At 47.3% G+C, this 19,776-nt stretch overlaps 1 protein-coding gene across 1 annotated transcript in view; it reads left to right on the top strand.

Moving 5' to 3' along the window:
* LOC135498911 (disintegrin and metalloproteinase domain-containing protein 10-like) overlaps positions 1-19,776 on the top strand; it is a 34,493-nt gene that overhangs the window by 9,022 nt on the left and 5,695 nt on the right. Inside the window, exons 4-11 of the mRNA XM_064789428.1 lie at positions 11,408-12,151; positions 15,607-15,866; positions 16,173-16,476; positions 16,822-16,981; positions 17,172-17,276; positions 17,692-17,773; positions 18,182-18,315; positions 18,620-18,734. Coding sequence (XP_064645498.1) covers positions 11,408-12,151; positions 15,607-15,866; positions 16,173-16,476; positions 16,822-16,981; positions 17,172-17,276; positions 17,692-17,773; positions 18,182-18,315; positions 18,620-18,734 — 1,904 coding nt within the window. The remainder of the gene's footprint in view (positions 1-11,407; positions 12,152-15,606; positions 15,867-16,172; positions 16,477-16,821; positions 16,982-17,171; positions 17,277-17,691; positions 17,774-18,181; positions 18,316-18,619; positions 18,735-19,776) is intronic.

Below are 19,776 nucleotides of genomic sequence, written 5' to 3'. Positions count from 1 at the left end.
GCGAGCAGTGGTGTTGACTGCTGATGTGTATCGGCGAGCATGGAATCAATAGTCAGTATTGTATTTCTTTATGGGTTAGGCGATGCGTATTGATGGCTGGGGATTGAAAGCCAATGCGTTGGAAGACGAAATGGTCCTTTCTTTAACCCTTACAAGTCCATATTGATTTGAGAACCTTAGTTTCTTTCTCTTGGCTTTATTCTTGATGTGCCACTACCATTGGGCACCAGGTTTGTTGATGGGCTTCACTCTTCAACAAACCGAGAGAAGTCCATCGCTAGTTACCCGAGACTTTGACAATCACCCCAGAAGGCCTACTAGTGCTAGTGCCCTATGTCCTCATGACCTCCACAGTCACCCCAGAAGGCCTACTAGTGCTAGTGCCCTATGTCCTCATGACCTCGACAGTCACCCCAGAAGGCCTACTAGTGCTAGTGCCCTATGTCCTCATGACCTCGACAGTCACCCCAGAAGGCCTACTAGTGCTAGTGCCCTATGTCCTCATGACCTCCACAGTCACCCCAGAAGGCCTACTAGTGCTAGTGCCCTATGTCCTCATGACCTCCACAGTCACCCCAGAAGGCCTACTAGTGCTAGTGCCCTATGTCCTCATGACCTCCACAGTCACCCCAGAAGGCCTACTAGTGCTAGTGCCCTATGTCCTCATGACCTCCACAGTCACCCCAGAAGAGTCTACTGAGCATTGCAGCCCGACATCACCATAGGATCAGTCACTGCATGTCAATGTTTTTGTTTGTTCAATCCCTTCAGAGTGAAAAGCTATCCGTCACCTGTGTCACTTCTTGCTAGCTGGCGGAAAGCTCTAAAATCATGCATCAAAATCACAGTGATGATATGTTCAAAGTGAACATACCTTTGAGCATGAAACTCATGACGTCATGAGTTACATGCTCTCTAACAACCGGGCCTTAGTGAGTAAATACTGACGTCATGAGTTACATGCTCTCTAACAACCAGGCCTTAGTGGGGTAAATACTGATGTCATGAGCTACATGCTCTCTAACAACCAGGCCTTAGTGAGTAAATACTGACGTCATGAGCTACATGCTCTCTAACAACCAGGCCTTAGTGAGTAAATACTGACGTCATGAGCTACATGCTCTCTAACAACCAGGCCTTAGTGAGTAAATACTGACGTCATGAGCTACATGCTCTCTAACAACCAGGCCTTAGTGAGTAAATACTGACGTCATGAGCTACATGCTCTCTAACAACCAGGCCTTAGTGAGTAAATACTGATGTCATGAGCTACATGCTCTCTAACAACCAGGCCTTAGTGGGGTAAATACTGGTTAGCTGCGTACAGCAGCTTCAGCTCTATGGAGTTGAAGACTCCAGGAGGGGGAAGACAGAGGTCCTGCACGCTAATCTTATGGGTGCAGTGTTTCTGGAAGAGTTGACATGGGATGAGGATGAACTTTGTGCATGAAATCCAAGCAGGAAGCAGCAATGTTTGGAGGCTACAGCCATAAAGAGAGACCATCTCATCATCAGTATCATCATCATCATCATCATCATCATCATGAGCAGTGTCATGATCCTCTTGCTCGTTGCGTACATGTATATGAATAATGCCGGCCTCGTAATGTTCTCGTGTGAAGACGAAGCCCCTTGTATCAACGCAGCCGTTGAGATGGTAATTTCTTCGCGTGTGGGTAGTGTTAAATTCCGGTTGGTATTGATCCACAGTTCTCAGTGTGTACTCTGCCTGCATGCTTAATCAATTCCTCGGGTTCCCAGGGGTTGGTTGCATTCAACAGTCTTAGCGATGGCTTCGTGGAGGAGAGGGGGGTTACATCAGAGAGAAGGATTCATAGCGGGTGACTTAGGTGTGTACTCTGCCTGCATGCTTAATCAATTCCTCGGGTTCCCAGGGGTGGGTTGCATTCAACAGTCTTAGCGATGGCTTCGTGGAGGAGAGGGGGGTTACATCAGAGAGAAGGATTCATAGGGGGTGACTTAGGTGTGTACTCTGCCTGCATGCTTAATCAATTCCTCGGGTTCCCAGGGGTGGGTTGCATTCAACAGTCTTAGCGATGGCTTGTCTGAAAGGGAAGCTTTCCTCAAGTTTGTAGTGCTGTGGTGGTGTGCATCTGGTAGTGTTGTTGTCAGCTTTGACAATGTTTTTGACAATGTTTGAGGAAAGTTGAACCCATGACTTTCGTGTAACGAGCCTGGTGCCCTGACCTCATGTGATTTCCTGCGAGTTCTTATCGTGAGCTTCCAGGGAGGATGCACCCAGACGCCTGCTGTACCATGGAGTGAGAGAATAAGACATAGTATGCCAATCAAATCAGTCTAATTGAATAAAAGCAAATCATTGCTTCTAATTCAATGGATTAAATCACTTGATGATATCTTTTCTTTGATTTGACAATTAATTATTTTGTTTGATTGACAGCCACTATCGACTGATTGACAGGCAATAAGTAGACGAGCTAACCTTCAATTTTTAATGGTTTTAATGATAAAGTCACATGTTTAATCAACCCATGATGAGTTTTAATGAATTTGTTGTCTTTCGTTCGAATCAATTTTGTTTTTGTTTTTTCCTTTGAACTTCTTGGAATTGATCAGCAGTCACATCTTAACGTTCGCCTTGGATCGAACCTGGGGGTTTCTACTTGCTAGGCAGAGGCAGCCATCGTGCAGAGGCAGCCATCGTGCAGAGGCAGCCATCTGTATGAGCCGTGCAGAGATGCTCTCTTGCCAAGTGTGAGGGGTCTGTATGAGACGTGCAGAGATGCTCTCTTGCCAAGTGTGAGGGGTCTGTATGAGCCGTGCAGAGATGCTGTCTTACCAAGTGTGAGGGGTCTGTATGAGCCGTGCAGAGATGCTGTCTTACCAAGTGTGAGGGGTCTGTATGAGACGTGCAGAGATGCTGTCTTACCAAGTGTGAGGGGTCTGTATGAGACGTACAGAGATGCTGTCTTACCAAGTGTGAGGGGTCTGTATGAGCCGTGCAGAGATGCTGTCTTACCAAGTGTGAGGGGTCTGTATGAGACGTGCAGAGATGCTGTCTTACCAAGTGTGAGGGGTCTGTATGAGCCGTGCAGAGATGCTGTCTTACCAAGTGTGAGGGGTCTGTATGAGCCGTGCAGAGATGCTGTCTTACCAAGTGTGAGGGGTCTGTATGAGCCGTGCAGAGATGCTGTCTTACCAAGTGTGAGGGGTCTGTATGAGCCGTGCAGAGATGCTGTCTTACCAAGTGTGAGGGGTCTGTATGAGCCGTGCAGAGATGCTGTCTTACCAAGTGTGAGGGGTCTGTATGAGCCGTGCAGAGATGCTGTCTTACCAAGTGTGAGGGGTCTGTATGAGCCGTGCAGAGATGCTGTCTTACCAAGTGTGAGGGGTCTGTATGAGCCGTGCAGAGATGCTGTCTTACCAAATGTGAGGGGTCTGTATGAGACGTGCAGAGATGCTGTCTTACCAAGTGTGAGGGGTCTGTATGAGACGTGCAGAGATGCTGTCTTACCAAGTGTGAGGGGTCTGTATGAGCCGTGCAGAGATGCTGTCTTACCAAGTGTGAGGGGTCTGTATGAGCCGTGCAGAGATGCTGTCTTACCAAGTGTGAGGGGTCTGTATGAGCCGTGCAGAGATGCTGTCTTACCAAATGTGAGGGGTCTGTATGAGACGTGCAGAGATGCTGTCTTACCAAGTGTGAGGGGTCTGTATGAGACGTGCAGAGATGCTGTCTTACCAAGTGTGAGGGGTCTGTATGAGCCGTGCAGAGATGCTGTCTTACCAAGTGTGAGGGGTCTGTATGAGACGTGCAGAGATGCTGTCTTACCAAGTGTGAGGGGTCTGTATGAGCCGTGCAGAGATGCTGTCTTACCAAGTGTGAGGGGTCTGTATGAGACGTGCAGAGATGCTGTCTTACCAAGTGTGAGGGGTCTGTATGAGCTGTGCAGAGATGCTGTCTTACCAAGTGTGAGGAGTCTGTATGAGCCGTGCAGAGATGCTCTCTTGCCAAGTGTGAGGGGACTGTATGAGCCGTGCAGAGATGCTGTCTTACCAAGTGTGAGGGGTCTGTATGAGACGTGCAGAGATGCTGTCTTACCAAGTGTGAGGGGTCTGTATGAGCCGTGCAGAGATGCTGTCTTACCAAGTGTGAGGGGTCTGTATGAGACGTGCAGAGATGCTGTCTTACCAAGTGTGAGGGGTCTGTATGAGCCGTGCAGAGATGCTCTCTTGCCAAGTGTGAGGGGACTGTATGAGCCGTGCAGAGATGCTGTCTTACCAAGTGTGAGGGGTCTGTATGAGACGTGCAGAGATGCTGTCTTACCAAGTGTGAGGGGTCTGTATGAGCCGTACAGAGATGCTGTCTTGCCAAGTGTGAGGGGTCTGTATGAGCCGTGCAGAGATGCTCTCTTGCCAAGTGTGAGGGGTCTGTATGAGCCGTGCAGAGATGCTGTCTTACCAAGTGTGAGGGGTCTGTATGAGACGTGCAGAGATGCTGTCTTACCAAGTGTGAGGGGTCTGTATGAGCCGTGCAGAGATGCTCTCTTACCAAGTGTGAGGGGTCTGTATGAGCCGTACAGAGATGCTCTCTTACCAAGTGTGAGGGGTCTGTATGAGCCGTGCAGAGATGCTCTCTTGCCAAGTGTAAGGGATCTGAAAATGTCTGTCTCAGAGTTACCATGGCATCTGTTAAGGGGTAGTCACAGAAAGCCCTCCTTATCAATAACCACTGCAAGAAGTCGTGTTTTTATCACATCCCATCATGCACCAGTAACATTAACTACTTCCTTTGAGCTTCTGACGAGGGTTTTTATCGTGTTAATGCACTACCTTTGATACTAGCGTTCAGCTGACTTTCAAATGATGGTATTTGGTTGTTTGTCATAGTGAGGCCCAGAGATCAAAGAGGCTCGATGACACAATCTAATTAGGTACAGTGTATACTGATAATAGGGCGGGAGGCAAGACTTTTACAAGCTGTAGAAGTCCTTTAATTAGCCCATATATCAAAGCCGTGAATGGATTGATTTCTTGAAGACTGTCAGTCAAAAAGTGAATTCAGTCTGACACAAATGTCTTACTCTTCCGCTAAAATCAACTTGAGGACATGAGGGCAAGAACTCCCTGAAAGATAGTGATCTTACTGGGGAGGTATACATGTCTGCTGGTGTCATCTTCAATGAGAAGGTCTCCCTGAAAGATAGTGGCCTTACTTGGGAGGTATGCATGTCTGCTGGTGTCATCTTCAATGAGAAGGTCTCCCTGAAAGATAGTGGTCTTACTGGGGAGGTATACATGTCTGCTGGTGTCATCTTCAATGAGAAGGTGTGTCTGATGTTTCCTCAACACCATCATATCAAGCAGCGTTATTTCCACCAAATTCGTCCCATTCGCTACCCAGTCCCACACCATCATTCTCGGTTTGCCAATCACAGCACAAAATGCGAACAATCATTATTTTATATTCACCCAGCATGTCATAAACAAGCTGATGGCATATTTTCTTAACACGTTCTCTGCCGGCGCAATCTGTTGGTCAATTTATGAATTATCGATGTGAAGCAATGTGGCGTGTCACAGACAGAGCTGTGCCCAAGGCATATATGAATAACAAGAGTCTGTTTTGGCAAGAGGTGGTTGTATTTTGGCTATTCCTGAATATTGAAGAGGCCATAACTTCTCTGTGTCAATTGTTCTTCATGTATTGCCTGATACCTCCTGTTGACTTGCTGCCATCCTCCTGGTCGGGTACAGCCTGATACCTCCTGTTGACTTGCTGCCGTCCTCCTGGTCGGGTACAGCCTGATACCTCCTGTTGACTTACTGGCGTCCTCCTGGTCGGATACAGCCTGATACCTCCTGTTGACTTGCTGCCGTCCTCCTGGTCGGGTACAGCCTGATACCTCCTGTTGACTTGCTGCCGTCCTCCTGGTCGGGTACAGCCTGATACCTCCTGTTGACTTGCTGCCGTCCTCCTGGTCGGGTACAGCCTGATACCTCCTGTTGACTTGCTGCCGTCCTCCTGGTCGGGTACAGCCTGATACCTCCTGTTGACTTGCTGCCGTCCTCCTGGTCGGGTACAGCCTGATACCTCCTGTTGACTTGCTGCCGTCCTCCTGGTCGGGTACAGCCTGATACCTCCTGTTGACTTGCTGCCGTCCTCCTGGTCGAGTACAGCCTGATACCTCCTGTTGACTTGCTGCCGTCCTCCTGGTCGGGTACAGCCTGAAACCTCCTGTTGACTTGCTGCCGTCCTCCTGGTCGGGTACAGCCTGATACCACCTGTTGACTTGCTGCCGTCCTCCTGGTCGGGTACAGCCTGATACCTCCTGTTGACTTGCTGCCGTCCTCCTGGTCGGGTACAGCCTGATACCTCCTGTTGACTTGCTGTCGTCCTCCTGGTCGGGTACAGCCTGATACCACCTGTTGACTTGCTGCCGTCCTCCTGGTCGGGTACAGCCTGATACCTCCTGTTGACTTGCTGCCGTCCTCCTGGTGGGGTACAGCCTGAAACCTCCTGTTGACTTGCTGTCGTCCTCCTGGTCGGGTACAGCCTGATACCTCCTGTTGACTTGCTGCCGTCCTCCTGGTCGGGTACAGCCTGATACCTCCTGTTGACTTGCTGGCGTCCTCCTGGTCGGGTACAGCCTGATACCTCCTGCTGACTTGCTGCCGTCCTCCTGGTCGGGTACAGCCTGATACCTCCTGCTGACTTGCTGGCGTCCTCCTGGTCGGGTACAGCCTGATACCTCCTGTTGACTTGCTGGCGTCCTCCTGGTCGGGTACAGCCTGATACCTCCTGTTGACTTGCTGTCGTCCTCCTGGTCGGGTACAGCCTGATACCTCCTGCTGACTTGCTGGCGTCCTCCTGGTCGGGTACAGCCTGATACCTCCTGTTGACTTGCTGGCGTCCTCCTGGTCGGGTACAGCCTGATACCTCCTGTTGACTTGCTGGCGTCCTCCTGGTCGGGTACAGCCTGATACCTCCTGTTGACTTGCTGCCGTCCTCCTGGTCGGGTACAGCCTGATACCTCCTGTTAACTTGCTGCCGTCCTCCTGGTCGGGTACAGCCTGATACCTCCTGTTGACTTGCTGTCGTCCTCCTGGTCGGGTACAGCCTGATACCTCCTGCTGACTTGCTGCCATCCTCCTGGTCGGGTACAGCCTGATACCTCCTGTTGACTTGCTGGCGTCCTCCTGGTCGGGTACAGCCTGATACCTCCTGTTGACTTGCTGTCGTCCTCCTGGTCGGGTACAGCCTGATACCTCCTGTTGACTTGCTGCCGTCCTCCTGGTCGGGTACAGCCTGATACCTCCTGTTGACTTGCTGCCGTCCTCCTGGTCGGGTACAGCCTGATACCTCCTGTTGACTTGCTGCCGTCCTCCTGGTCGGGTACAGCCTGATACCTCCTGTTGACTTGCTGCCGTCCTCCTGGTCGGGTACAGCCTGATACCACCTGTTGACTTGCTGCCGTCCTCCTGGTCGGGTACAGCCTGATACCTCCTGTTGACTTGCTGCCGTCCTCCTGGTCGGGTACAGCCTGATACCTCCTGTTGACTTGCTGCCGTCCTCCTGGTCGGGTACAGCCTGATACCTCCTGTTGACTTGCTGCCGTCCTCCTGGTCGGGTACAGCCTGATACCTCCTGTTGACTTGCTGCCGTCCTCCTGGTCGGGCACGCATACAATGGTTTCCCAGGTCCCTACAGAGGGCGCAATGCGGACCTCATCCGTTTCTGGCGTTGTACTTATTGCGGCCAACACAATGACACTATGTGCGTGGGATGAGAGATGAAGTGGAATCATTATAAATCATGGTATGTTTATACAGGTTCCTGTTTGCATTGTCACGGAATTGATAGCTCGTATTGTCGTAATTGGTAATGAAATGTCATTATGTGGTAGGAATGGCAAAGTGAGCAAGAGTCAAGAGTAAAGTGCTTTGTGCACTCCATCTGGCCGTCATCACCATCTGCACTCCATCTGGCAGTCATCACCGTCTACACTCCATCTGGCAGTCATCCCTGTCTGCACTCCATCTGGCAGTCATCCCTGTCTGCACTCCATCTGGCAGTCATCCCTGTCTGCACTCCATCTGGCAGTCATCCCTGTCTGCACTCCATCTGGCAGTCATCCCTGTCTGCACTCCATCTGGCCGTCATCACCATCTGCACTCCATCTGGCTGTCATCACCGTCTACACTCCATCTGGCTGTCATCACCGTCTACACTCCATCTGGCCGTCATCACCATCTGCACTCCATCTGGCAGTCATCACCGTCAACACTCCATCTGGCAGTCATCCCCGTCTGCACTCCATCTGGCAGTCATCCCCATCTGCACTCCATCTGGCAGTCATCCCCGTCTACACTCCATCTGGCAGTCATCACCGTCTACACTCCATCTGGCCGTCATCCCCGTCTGCACTCCATCTGGCCATCATCCCCGTCTGCACTCCATCTGGCAGTCATCCCCGTCTGCACTCCATCTGGCAGTCATCCCCGTCTACACTCCATCTGGCAGTCATCCCCGTCTGCACTCCATCTGGCAGTCATCACCATCTGCACTCCATCTGGCAGTCATCACCGTCTACACTCCATCTGGCAGTCATTCATGTCTGCACTCCGTCCTGCAGTCTGACTTTGTGCAGTATGAGCCGGTTTGAGTCCATATATCCTGTTCTTGGTTTTCATCAGGAGGAGAGGAGTGATGCTGGTTCATACACAGGTCATCCCAACATCTTGTTTCTGATGGTCCTGACCCATGCTGTTTGTTCTGCAGTTATAGGTGAGATGAATACATGCCAAACTTGAGAGGGTTAACTGACCCTTACAGGTGCGAAGGCTTCTACTGCCAGTAATGAGAGAGCTTACAATCAGTAACAACATATTGTTCAGGAGTTCATCGAAAGACGAGGAATGTTAGCAGGTGGTACTTCCTTGATCATTTGAAGTGTTCGTGAAAAAACCTCAATTGTTGCACTGCTCAGCTTGGAAACAGTTTGTGTGATGTATCAACGGTGAGAGATGTACGAACAATGAAGGTTTCACCCACTGAGAACATCGTTCTTGAAACCAGATTGAGAATACCAATTTGAGTGTCCTGGGGCAGATTAACCATGTCATGTATGGTGACTTCACAAGGTCTTGGTGACGGTTTCCTCCGCGAAGTTCAGGTAATACTTTTAGCAGGCGACAAACACAAGGCAGGCAATAGTGGCACAGGTTTCACGTGAAAACATCAAGAACGAATAGAGCTAGAAGATACCTGGGCAATTTATAAACTTATAGGTGTTGGATCAGGCTCAGATCTTGGACAGATTCTTCCAGCGATGACTCTCCTTGTGGGGTTGTCAAATCGCAAGCTGTGATATTGGGAGTGAAGCAGAGAACCTTCATCTGGTGGCATCTTCATAATCATCATTTGGACAACTTGTTGAGATCAAGATGTGATGATATGTATGATGTCCACGATTTCATACATGACCAGCCTGGTCACTTCACATTAAGACAGGTTGTGCTATGGCCTCAAGGGAAATATAACGATGTTAATGTTGGCGTTACGGTGGTCTGGTGGGTTTTCCTGGCCCACGCAGATATTGTACCAGAGTGATTTTACTATTGGACGCTATGTTTATATTCAACACGGGAATGATTTTAATCTCGGCCTGTACCGCTGTCATCCCATCACACATGTTCTACTCTGGCCTCTTGGGAAATGCTGTCATGTTTGTAGTCAGAGAGTTGTTCGTGATCAGCTTGGTAAAGTCTGGCCTCTTGGGAAATGATGCCATGTCTGTAGTCAGAGAGTTGTTTGTGATCAGCTTGGTAAAGTCTGGCCTCTTGGGAAATGATGCCATGTTTGTAGTCAGAGAGTTGTTCGTGATCAGCTTGGTAAAGTCTGGCCTCTTGGGAAATGATGCCATGTTTGTAGTCAGAGAGTTGTTCGTGATCAGCTTGGTAAAGTCTGGCCTCTTGGGAAATGATGCCATGTTTGTAGTCAGAGAGTTGTTCGTGATCAGCTTGGTAAAGTCTGGCCTCTTGGGAAATGATGCCATGTTTGTAGTCAGAGTTGTTCGTGATCAGCTTGGTAAAGTCTGGCCTCTTGGGAAATGATGCCATGTTTGTAGTCAGAGAGTTGTTCGTGATCAGCTTGGTAAAGTCTGACCTCTTTGGAAATGATGCCATGTTTGTAGTCAGAGAGTTGTTCGTGATCAGCTTGGTAAAGTCTGGCCTTACTGGAAATCAACAACTTCTATAATTTCAGTGAAACTCTGTAGAAGTTCACCAAAGCCAATATGAGTTCACATTGGTTGTTTTTTGCCGACCATTTTTTCTCAAAGTGCTTGACTTTGGTCCCTCCATTAGTAAGAATACCCGCTAGCTTCCGACCCCAGAAAAACCGCCATTGAGATGCTATTTGTTCCATTAGTCACCATGGTAACCACGTCAGGTGACCTGATTAAGGTCTTCGATTCCAGTCAGAGCTTGAAGACCCTTTAGGGTTACTGTAGACCATGGGTTCTTCACAAAAATGTTGGGTTAGGGTGAGTGTTGGGTTAGGGTGAGTGTTGTGTTATGGCGAGTGTTGGGTTAGGGCGAGTGTTGGGTTAGGGTGAGTGTTGGGTAGTGGGTTAGTGTTGGGTAGTGGAAATAGATTACTCTTAGATTTCTCAAAGAACTCTTTCCATGAATTGGTGATGTTGAATATTCTATCGTCATATGCCCCCCCCCCCCCTCAGAATCCTGGATCTGCCCGGGAGCAGTTATGCTAGTCCTCCTTTGAGAGTAGGCCCTACCTGTATGGCTGACAATCTCTCACCCAGCAACCCTCAGCAACTCAGTTATGCTGGTCCTCCTTTGAGAGTAGGCCCTTCCTGTAAGACTGACAATCTCTCACCCAGCAACCCTCAGCAACTCAGTTATGCTGGTCCTCCTTTGAGAGTAGGCCCTTCCTGTAAGACTGACAATCTCTCACCCAGCAGCCCTCAGCAACTCAGTAATGCTGGTCCTCCTTTGAGAGTAGGCCCTACCTGTAAGGCTGACAATCTCTCACCCAGCAACCCTCAGCAACTCAGTAATGCTGGTCCTCCTTTGAGAGTAGGCCCTACCTGTAAGGCTGACAATCTCTCACCCAGCAACCCTCAGCCTCACCACCCAAACATCAACTCATATCTCAAATTTCCACATCTTTAATTCCTAGCTTGTTTCCATGGAAATACTAGCTTTCTATTCATGATTTCTGCCGATAATATGGATCGGAGCGTAAACAGAGGTTTGGAATCGTGGGGCTGCAGCGGCCATTATGGTGGTTCAAGATTCAAGGTCATGCGCCCTCCAAGGTCAAGGCTAGTGATGACTCACAGTTGGTTTGTGATGATAGAATTAACCCTTTGATGATTTTCTCAAAAAATATGTCTCATTCCAGATGACCCTGACAGTTTCATCCATGGTACCTTGACCTCTGAAGGTCACTTTGAGGGCAAGGTCATCACCCCTGATGACCAGTACGTCATTGAGCGTTCCATGCGCTACTTCAATACGCCGAAGGACTTCCACTCCATAATATTCAAACACTCGGATGTCACATTCAATCAAAGTGCCATCAAATGCCAATCAGATCAACTACATCAAAAAGTTTACAATTCGCAAAAAGGAGACTTTTGGACTCGGAGCAATAAGACAGAGCGTGAACAACACCGTGGCAGATATGAAGCCGGTGAGAATGGAGACAGAAATCATAAACAGGTTGCTACAAATAATACACCGAGTGCAGAAGTTTACAAAACTCGAGAACGAAACTCATTCAAGATTTCAGATTATGATATATTCAGAAATCTGACCAAGTTGACTCATCTCAGGGAAAATATTTCATTGGATGTAAATGGTCATGTGACCAATTCGCGGCAGCATAAAAATACACAAAGTATACGTCATCTTTTTAGGCTAAGTTTACAAAAATCTTCGGACGGTCATCAGCGTTTTGAGCGGAGTGCAGATCGTTATTTGCATCGGAGTAAACGTCACGAGATTGACCCGACGAAAACGACGTGTTTGTTATACATGCAGGCCGATCACTTGTTTTATAAGAAACAAGGATATAATGTGGAGGCCGTCATTGAGCAGCTTACACAACATGTGCAGGGAGTTAACGCCATCTATAGAATCATAGGTGAGTTAAATAGTTTTTCTTCAAGACATTTTAGAACGACCGCTGGTTGTCACGAATGTGTAGCAAGAGGGGTGACCTGGTATGAACGACCGCTGGTTGTCATGAATGTGTAGCAAGAGGGGTGACCTGGTATGAACGACCACTGGTTGTCACGAATGTGTAGCAAGAGGGGTGACCTGGTATGAACGACCGCTGGTTGTCACGAATGTGTAGCAAGAGGGGTGACCTGGTTAGAACGACCGCTGGTTGTCACGAATGTGTAGCAAGAGGGGTGACCTGGTCTGAACGACCGCTGGTTGTCACGAATGTGTAGCAAGAGGGGTGACCTGGTTAGAACGACTGCTGGTTGTCACGAATGTGTAGCAAGAGGGGTGACCTGGTATGAACGACCACTGGTTGTCACGAATGTGTAGCAAGAGGGGTGACCTGGTATGAACGACCACTGGTTGTCACGAATGTGTAGCAAGAGGGGTGACCTGGTATGAACGACCGCTGGTTGTCACGAATGTGTAGGACACTCTCCCCCAATGTGTGTCGCGATTCGTTTTATTCTGGGTTGCTCTGAACTGCTCTCATTCAAGCCTGTTCCTCTGGTTGAGACTTCAAGTTTTAAATAACGCTTGTATTCTGTGAAATGACAGCATTCTATTACTGATCACGAAGTAATCTTCTTTCCAAATTGTCCCAGTCACTGGAAACATCCAATCAATTGGGAATGTGTTCAATGAGATCTAGGGTCCATTGATTGTGGTGGATATGCTGCGATAGCCATGTTGTCGTGGTGATGAAACTGGAGTAGCTGAGTTAGCGATGACAGCTAGCCAATAGCCAATCAGGGAAGATGAAGAGATTAAAATCTAGTTTACATGTGTATGGAATTTTGGCAATAGATTAAAGTGACCAAATGAAGAGTTTTGATCAGCACGGTGTAACGAATGATTGGCTAGAGGCAGAGTGATTGCATGCGTTCTTTACCAGGTGGACGTAACACAATACTTATTTTGAATGCCACTTTCCCCTATTGTGGTAATGGTCGGAAACAGTGGAGCTTCACAGGCGCTCGATTAGTTTCGATGCAAGTTTTGGTTCTGCAACTGTCCACCAACTGTGGAAGTGGTAAAAGTGAGATGGTAACTCGCTGCAGTAGAATAACACCTTTACCGTGGAAAGTTCTCCATTGCTGATCTATCGTGGATTCTTCACTGGCTGTTTTTTCACAGCCATCACTAATCCTCACTTGGCTTCGATCAATGTATCGAACTGAAACACAGTATGTCTGGAAACCTGTTTAAAAATGGTAACCATGGCAACTATTACCTTGGTAATATGATGCTATTCAGAATGCAAAGGGATCGATGTACAAGAAGTGTCGAATAATCTTGATTTGTACGGAGAGAAAGTGATCATCTCACGCTGTCTCAAAACAAATTGAAGATGTAAGAAATGGTTGTAGAAATACCACCAGATTTCGCCCGTGAGGGGTGGGGAGAGAAAGTGATCATCTCACGCTGTCTCAAAACAAATTGAAGATGTAAGAAATGGTTGTAGAAATACCACCAGATTTCGCCCGTGAGGGGTGGGGAGAGAAAGTGATCATCTCACGCTGTCTCAAAACAAATTGAAGATGTAAGAAATGGTTGTAGAAATACCACCAGATTTCGCCCGTGAGGGGTGGGGAGAGAAAGTGATCATCTCACGCTGTCTCAAAACAAATTGAAGATGTAAGAAATGGTTGTAGAAATACCACCAGATTTCGCCCGTGAGGGGTGGGGAGAGAAAGTGATCATCTCACGCTGTCTCAAAACAAATTGAAGATGTAAGAAATGGTTGTAGAAATACCACCAGATTTCGCCCGTGAGGGGTGGGGAGAGAAAGTGATCATCTCACGCTGTCTCAAAACAAATTGAAGATGTAAGAAATGGTTGTAGAAATACCACCAGATTTCGCCCGTGAGGGGTGGGGAGAGAAAGTGATCATCTCACGCTGTCTCAAAACAAATTGAAGATGTAAGAAATGGTTGTAGAAATACCACCAGATTTCGCCCGTGAGGGGTGGGGAGAGAAAGTGATCATCTCACGCTGTCTCAAAACAAATTGAAGATGTAAGAAATGGTTGTAGAAATACCACCAGATTTCGCCCGTGAGGGGTGGGGAGAGAAAGTGATCATCTCACGCTGTCTCAAAACAAATTGAAGATGTAAGAAATGGTTGTAGAAATACCACCAGATTTCGCCCGTGAGGGGTGGGGAGAGAAAGTGATCATCTCACGCTGTCTCAAAACAAATTGAAGATGTAAGAAATGGTTGTAGAAATACCACCAGATTTCGCCCGTGAGGGGTGGGGAGAGAAAGTGATCATCTCACGCTGTCTCAAAACAAATTGAAGATGTAAGAAATGGTTGTAGAAATACCACCAGATTTCGCCCGTGAGGGGTGGGGAGAGAAAGTGATCATCTCACGCTGTCTCAAAACAAATTGAAGATGTAAGAAATGGTTGTAGAAATACCACCAGATTTCGCCCGTGAGGGGTGGGGAGAGAAAGTGATCATCTCACGCTGTCTCAAAACAAATTGAAGATGTAAGAAATGGTTGTAGAAATACCACCAGATTTCGCCCGTGAGGGGTGGGGAGAGAAAGTGATCATCTCACGCTGTCTCAAAACAAATTGAAGATGTAAGAAATGGTTGTAGAAATACCACCAGATTTCGCCCGTGAGGGGTGGGGAGAGAAAGTGATCATCTCACGCTGTCTCAAAACAAATTGAAGATGTAAGAAATGGTTGTAGAAATACCACCAGATTTCGCCCGTGAGGGGTGGGGAGAGAAAGTGATCATCTCACGCTGTCTCAAAACAAATTGAAGATGTAAGAAATGGTTGTAGAAATACCACCAGATTTCGCCCGTGAGGGGTGGGGAGAGAAAGTGATCATCTCACGCTGTCTCAAAACAAATTGAAGATGTAAGAAATGGTTGTAGAAATACCACCAGATTTCGCCCGTGAGGGGTGGGGAGAGAAAGTGATCATCTCACGCTGTCTCAAAACAAATTGAAGATGTAAGAAATGGTTGTAGAAATACCACCAGATTTCGCCCGTGAGGGGTGGGGAGAGAAAGTGATCATCTCACGCTGTCTCAAAACAAATTGAAGATGTAAGAAATGGTTGTAGAAATACCACCAGATTTCGCCCGTGAGGGGTGGGGAGAGAAAGTGATCATCTCACGCTGTCTCAAAACAAATTGAAGATGTAAGAAATGGTTGTAGAAATACCACCAGATTTCGCCCGTGAGGGGTGGGGGGGGGATACCCATTGTTTATTAGCAAGATATGAGGAAGAAGGGACAGCCTTTCTTTGGTTTGGGGGAGAACATCTCATGTTGAGCCCAGTAGCAGACGTTACTCTTAGGCTATCGTATGATGAACGTTTCAGAATGAATACCATCTGGACATTTATTCTGCAGATTTTGATCAAGACGAAGTGGAGGATAACATCAACTTCATCATCAAGCGTATTAAAGTACACACGAACCCTTACATCCCAGGATATAAATACAATGGACGATACGGTGTTGAGAAGTACCTGGAGTTATTTTCTGAGGATAATTATAACGACTTTTGCCTGGCCTATATGTTCACATATCGTGATTTTGATGGTGGGACATTGGGGTTGGCGTGGACGGGTGATCTACAGAATGCAGGAGGAGTTTGTGAACAGAATGGGGTAAGTCTAGAGAATCGGTTGATAAGTGAAGCATTGGTCACCCCTAGGAGTCCTGCATTCACCAAACCCCAGTGGCCATTTTAGGAAGTCGGCACAGCAAACCAACCTCAAACACAGCCTTGCTTGGCTTCCCACCCCATCAACTCTCAAACTGAACTGAGAGATAATGCCCTACAGTTATAAAATATGCCTACCATTGGTGGAACTACACTCATTAAAGGCCAAGTTGAATTTACAAAACTATTGTATGTGGTGAAGATGAGAGTGACACCTTCCAAATAACAATTTCTTTGTTATCAATTTCAGTTCTTCCGAGGCAGTATGAAAAGTCTCAACTCAGGGATCGTTACCACGCTCAACTACGGCAAAGATGTGCCGTCGACCGTCTCGCACGTCACCCTAGCTCACGAGATTGGCCACAACATGGGCTCGCAACATGACCCGGAGACAAAGGACTGCGCCCCTGGTGGAGAGATAGGCAACTATATCATGTTTGCAAGAGCCACGTCGGGGGATAAGCCCAATAACAATAAGTTTTCGCAGTGTAGCAAGGACAGTATGAGTATGGTCATCGCTGCTAAAGCAAGGAGCAGTGCAGGCTGCTTCATAAGTAAGTACAGTGGAACCCACAGAGCAGTGCAGGCTGCTTCATAAGTAAGTACAGTGGAACCCACGGAGCAGTGCAGGCTGCTTCATAAGTAAGTACAGTGGAACCCACGGAGCAGTGCAGGCTGCTTCATAAGTAAGTACAGTGGAACCCTGGTAACACTAACCCTAACCCATCCTTCAGGAGTTGAATTTATAGGGTTGTTTGTTGAGGAGCTTCAATGTGCAGCCCAGTTGATCTGTTTAGCTGTATAGAGTGGTGGTTGCTAGGCAACATGTCATACACTCACAGCACCACCTAGCGGATGACTCAAATCCAGGTTCCTGAATGTCGTCTTCTTTATTTCAGTCTACACCGGCGCCATCTGTGGTAATGAGATCGTTGAGCCTGGCGAGCAGTGTGACTGTGGTTGGGAGGGTGATTGCCGTGAGAACTGTTGCTACCCACAGAAGTCTAACCCACATCCTGCTGAGCCACCATGTACCCTTAAACCTGGTGCTGTATGCAGGTGAGTAGGTTTAGAAACAGTTGCCTTGCAACATGGCTGAAAGTGGTTGTGATAGGAACAGTTGCCTGGTAACATGGCTGAAAGTGGTTGTGATAGGAACAGTTGCCTGGCAACATGGCTGAAAGTGGTTGTGATAGGAACAGTTGCCTGGTAACAACATGACGTCGAACGTGTTATTGTTTACTTGCAGCCCAAGTGAAGGTCCGTGTTGTACAGGCAAATGCCGCCTGGTGGGCAGATCTCACTACCGAGTGTGCCGCGAGGAAACCACCTGCACCAAGCCATCATATTGTGAATATCCTTTTGAATGTTAAATGAGACTCCAGAATGGTAACATTATTGTACGCCATCACCTAGCAACAGGTGTTGATGTTGGTGAAGAAGATTGTAATGTGTGGGTCTGTAGCTGAGTCACCAGTATTATCCATTAGTCAGATTGAGTCACCTGGCTTTATGATTGTAGTATTATCCATTAGTCAGATTGAGTCACCTGGCTTTATGATTGTAGTATTATCCATTACTCAGATTGAGTCACCTGGCTTTATGATTGTAGTATTATCCATTACTCAGATTGAGTCACCTGGCTTTATGATTGTAGTATTATCCATTACTCAGATTGAGTCACCTGGCTTTATGATTGTAGTATTATCCATTACTCAGATTGAGTCACCTGGCTTTATGATTGTATCGTTTCCTTAACGGTTTTCCACTGGCTTTGCTGCCCCATGTCCAGAAGCAGCTCACAAACCGAATCGGACGCAGTGTGATGATGACTCAGTCTGTTACCAAGGGGTAAGTATCAGTGTGATGATGACTCAGTCTGTTACCAAGGGGTAAGTATCAGTGTGATGATGACTCAGTCTGTTACCAAGGGGTAAGTATCAGTGTGATGATGACTCAGTCTGTTACCAAGGGGTAAGTATCAGTGTGATGATGACTCAGTCTGTTACCAAGGGGTAAGTATCAGTGTGATGATGACTCAGTCTGTTACGAAGGGGTAAGTATCAATGTGATGATGACTCAGTCTGTTACCAAGGGGGTAAGTATCAGTGTGATGATGACTCAGTCTGTTACCAAGGGGTAAGTATCAGTGTGATGATGACTCAGTCTGTTACCAAGGGGTAAGTATCAGTGTGATGATGAAACGTTACTGGCTGCTCCATCTGCCAGGCTTTATCAACTTGCCTTTTTACCTTGCAGGAGTGTACAGGCTCCATCTGCCTTGTTTATGGCCTTGAATCATGCCAGTGTGCACCAAAGAAAGTTGGTGACTGGAAGGACCAAGTCTTATGTCATCTGTGTTGTCGTGAGCCTGGAGAGGGCAAGCCATGCAAGTGAGTACATGGGGACAAGGTTATAAGGGGATAACGCTTGGGCAACCTCATAGCTGAGGGTCTTATCACACATGTGTTGCTGTGAGCCAGGAGAGGACAAGCCATGCAAGTGATCAAGTGGGGACAAGGTTATAATAGGATTGTGCTTTGGTTAACCTCATGTCTATGGGGCTTATCATATCTATTGAGGGGAACATGTCATGGAGATTACTTGTGCACTATAAGTTAACGTGCATCTTGGGTCTGTGTTGTCTCACAGATACCAATAGTGAAGAAAAAACATAACTATTGATATGTTTTTCAGAACATCAAAACAATGGAACCGCGCACCGTACAATGTTCCAGACATTATGGCCAAGCCGGGAATGCCTTGCAACAACTACATGGGCTACTGCGATGTCTATTCCAAATGCAGGGAGGTGAGTACGTGGCCTACTGCCATGTCTATTCCAAATACAGGGTCACAATCAATTCAAATTAGTTCAAATTGAATATTCAGAACTCACTAAAAAATAATTTGTGTCCTCATCAATTCACCAACACAATATGAATTCTATATCTCGTATCGTTTTCTAGTCTTAAGTTACTGATGTTTAGAGAATTGATCAAGACCTGCACCAAGAAAATGATGAAACCTTGTGGGTATGTGCTTGTTCTGGTAGTCAGCTGTAGACATCTCGACTCTGTATATCGAAAAAGATCTCAGGAGTGATCCTGATTGAATATTTTGGACCTCTCCATTTCACTGTCAGATAGGCAGGGGAGGGGAAATCATACTTGAAGTCAGACAATATAGGTCGGGAAGGGGAAATCCCACTCCATTTCACTGTCATATAGGCAAGGGAGGGATATCTTTCTGATTTCTGTCACCACCATTAGATGGTTGCTCCACACACCTCTGCCCACAATGGAAAGGAAACCCTCTTGTTTGGCTCTACATTCTTGAATGTCCTGCAAGTTTGTGCAGGATTGTTTCACAGGCTTTGCTGCCTTTCAGAACCTTGACCACCTCTCTGAGTGAATCCAGTAATGTAGCGCCCCTGTGGCAGAGGTTGACCACCTCTCTGAGTGAATCCAGTAATGTAGCGCCCCTGTGGCAGAGGTTGACCACCTCTCTGAGTGAATCCAGCAATGTAGCGCCCCTGTGGCAGAGGTTGACCACCTCTCTGAGTGAATCCAGCCTAGGAGCGAGGTTAAACTTCTCTATGACACAAGTTTAATTGACACCTGAAATTTGCCTCAAGTTCATAGCGGAACCAAATACTAAATATGACCTCAAAAATGAAATTAACATTCAATTTTCTTTTTAAGAAGCATTAGAAATCTATTGGTTATGCACTTAGCTTTTGAAAAGACATTCTGTTTCCATATATTTAACGGTTTTAAAGTTATTGACACCAAAGTATTTAGAATGACCCAAAGAACCAAACCACAAAAATGATTGAATTTCTGAGGTACGTC

This window comes from Lineus longissimus, chromosome 14 (genome assembly GCF_910592395.1).
Source record: "Lineus longissimus chromosome 14, tnLinLong1.2, whole genome shotgun sequence".
Taxonomy (NCBI): domain Eukaryota; kingdom Metazoa; phylum Nemertea; class Pilidiophora; order Heteronemertea; family Lineidae; genus Lineus; species Lineus longissimus.
This window is presented reverse-complemented; position numbering and strand designations above follow the sequence as displayed.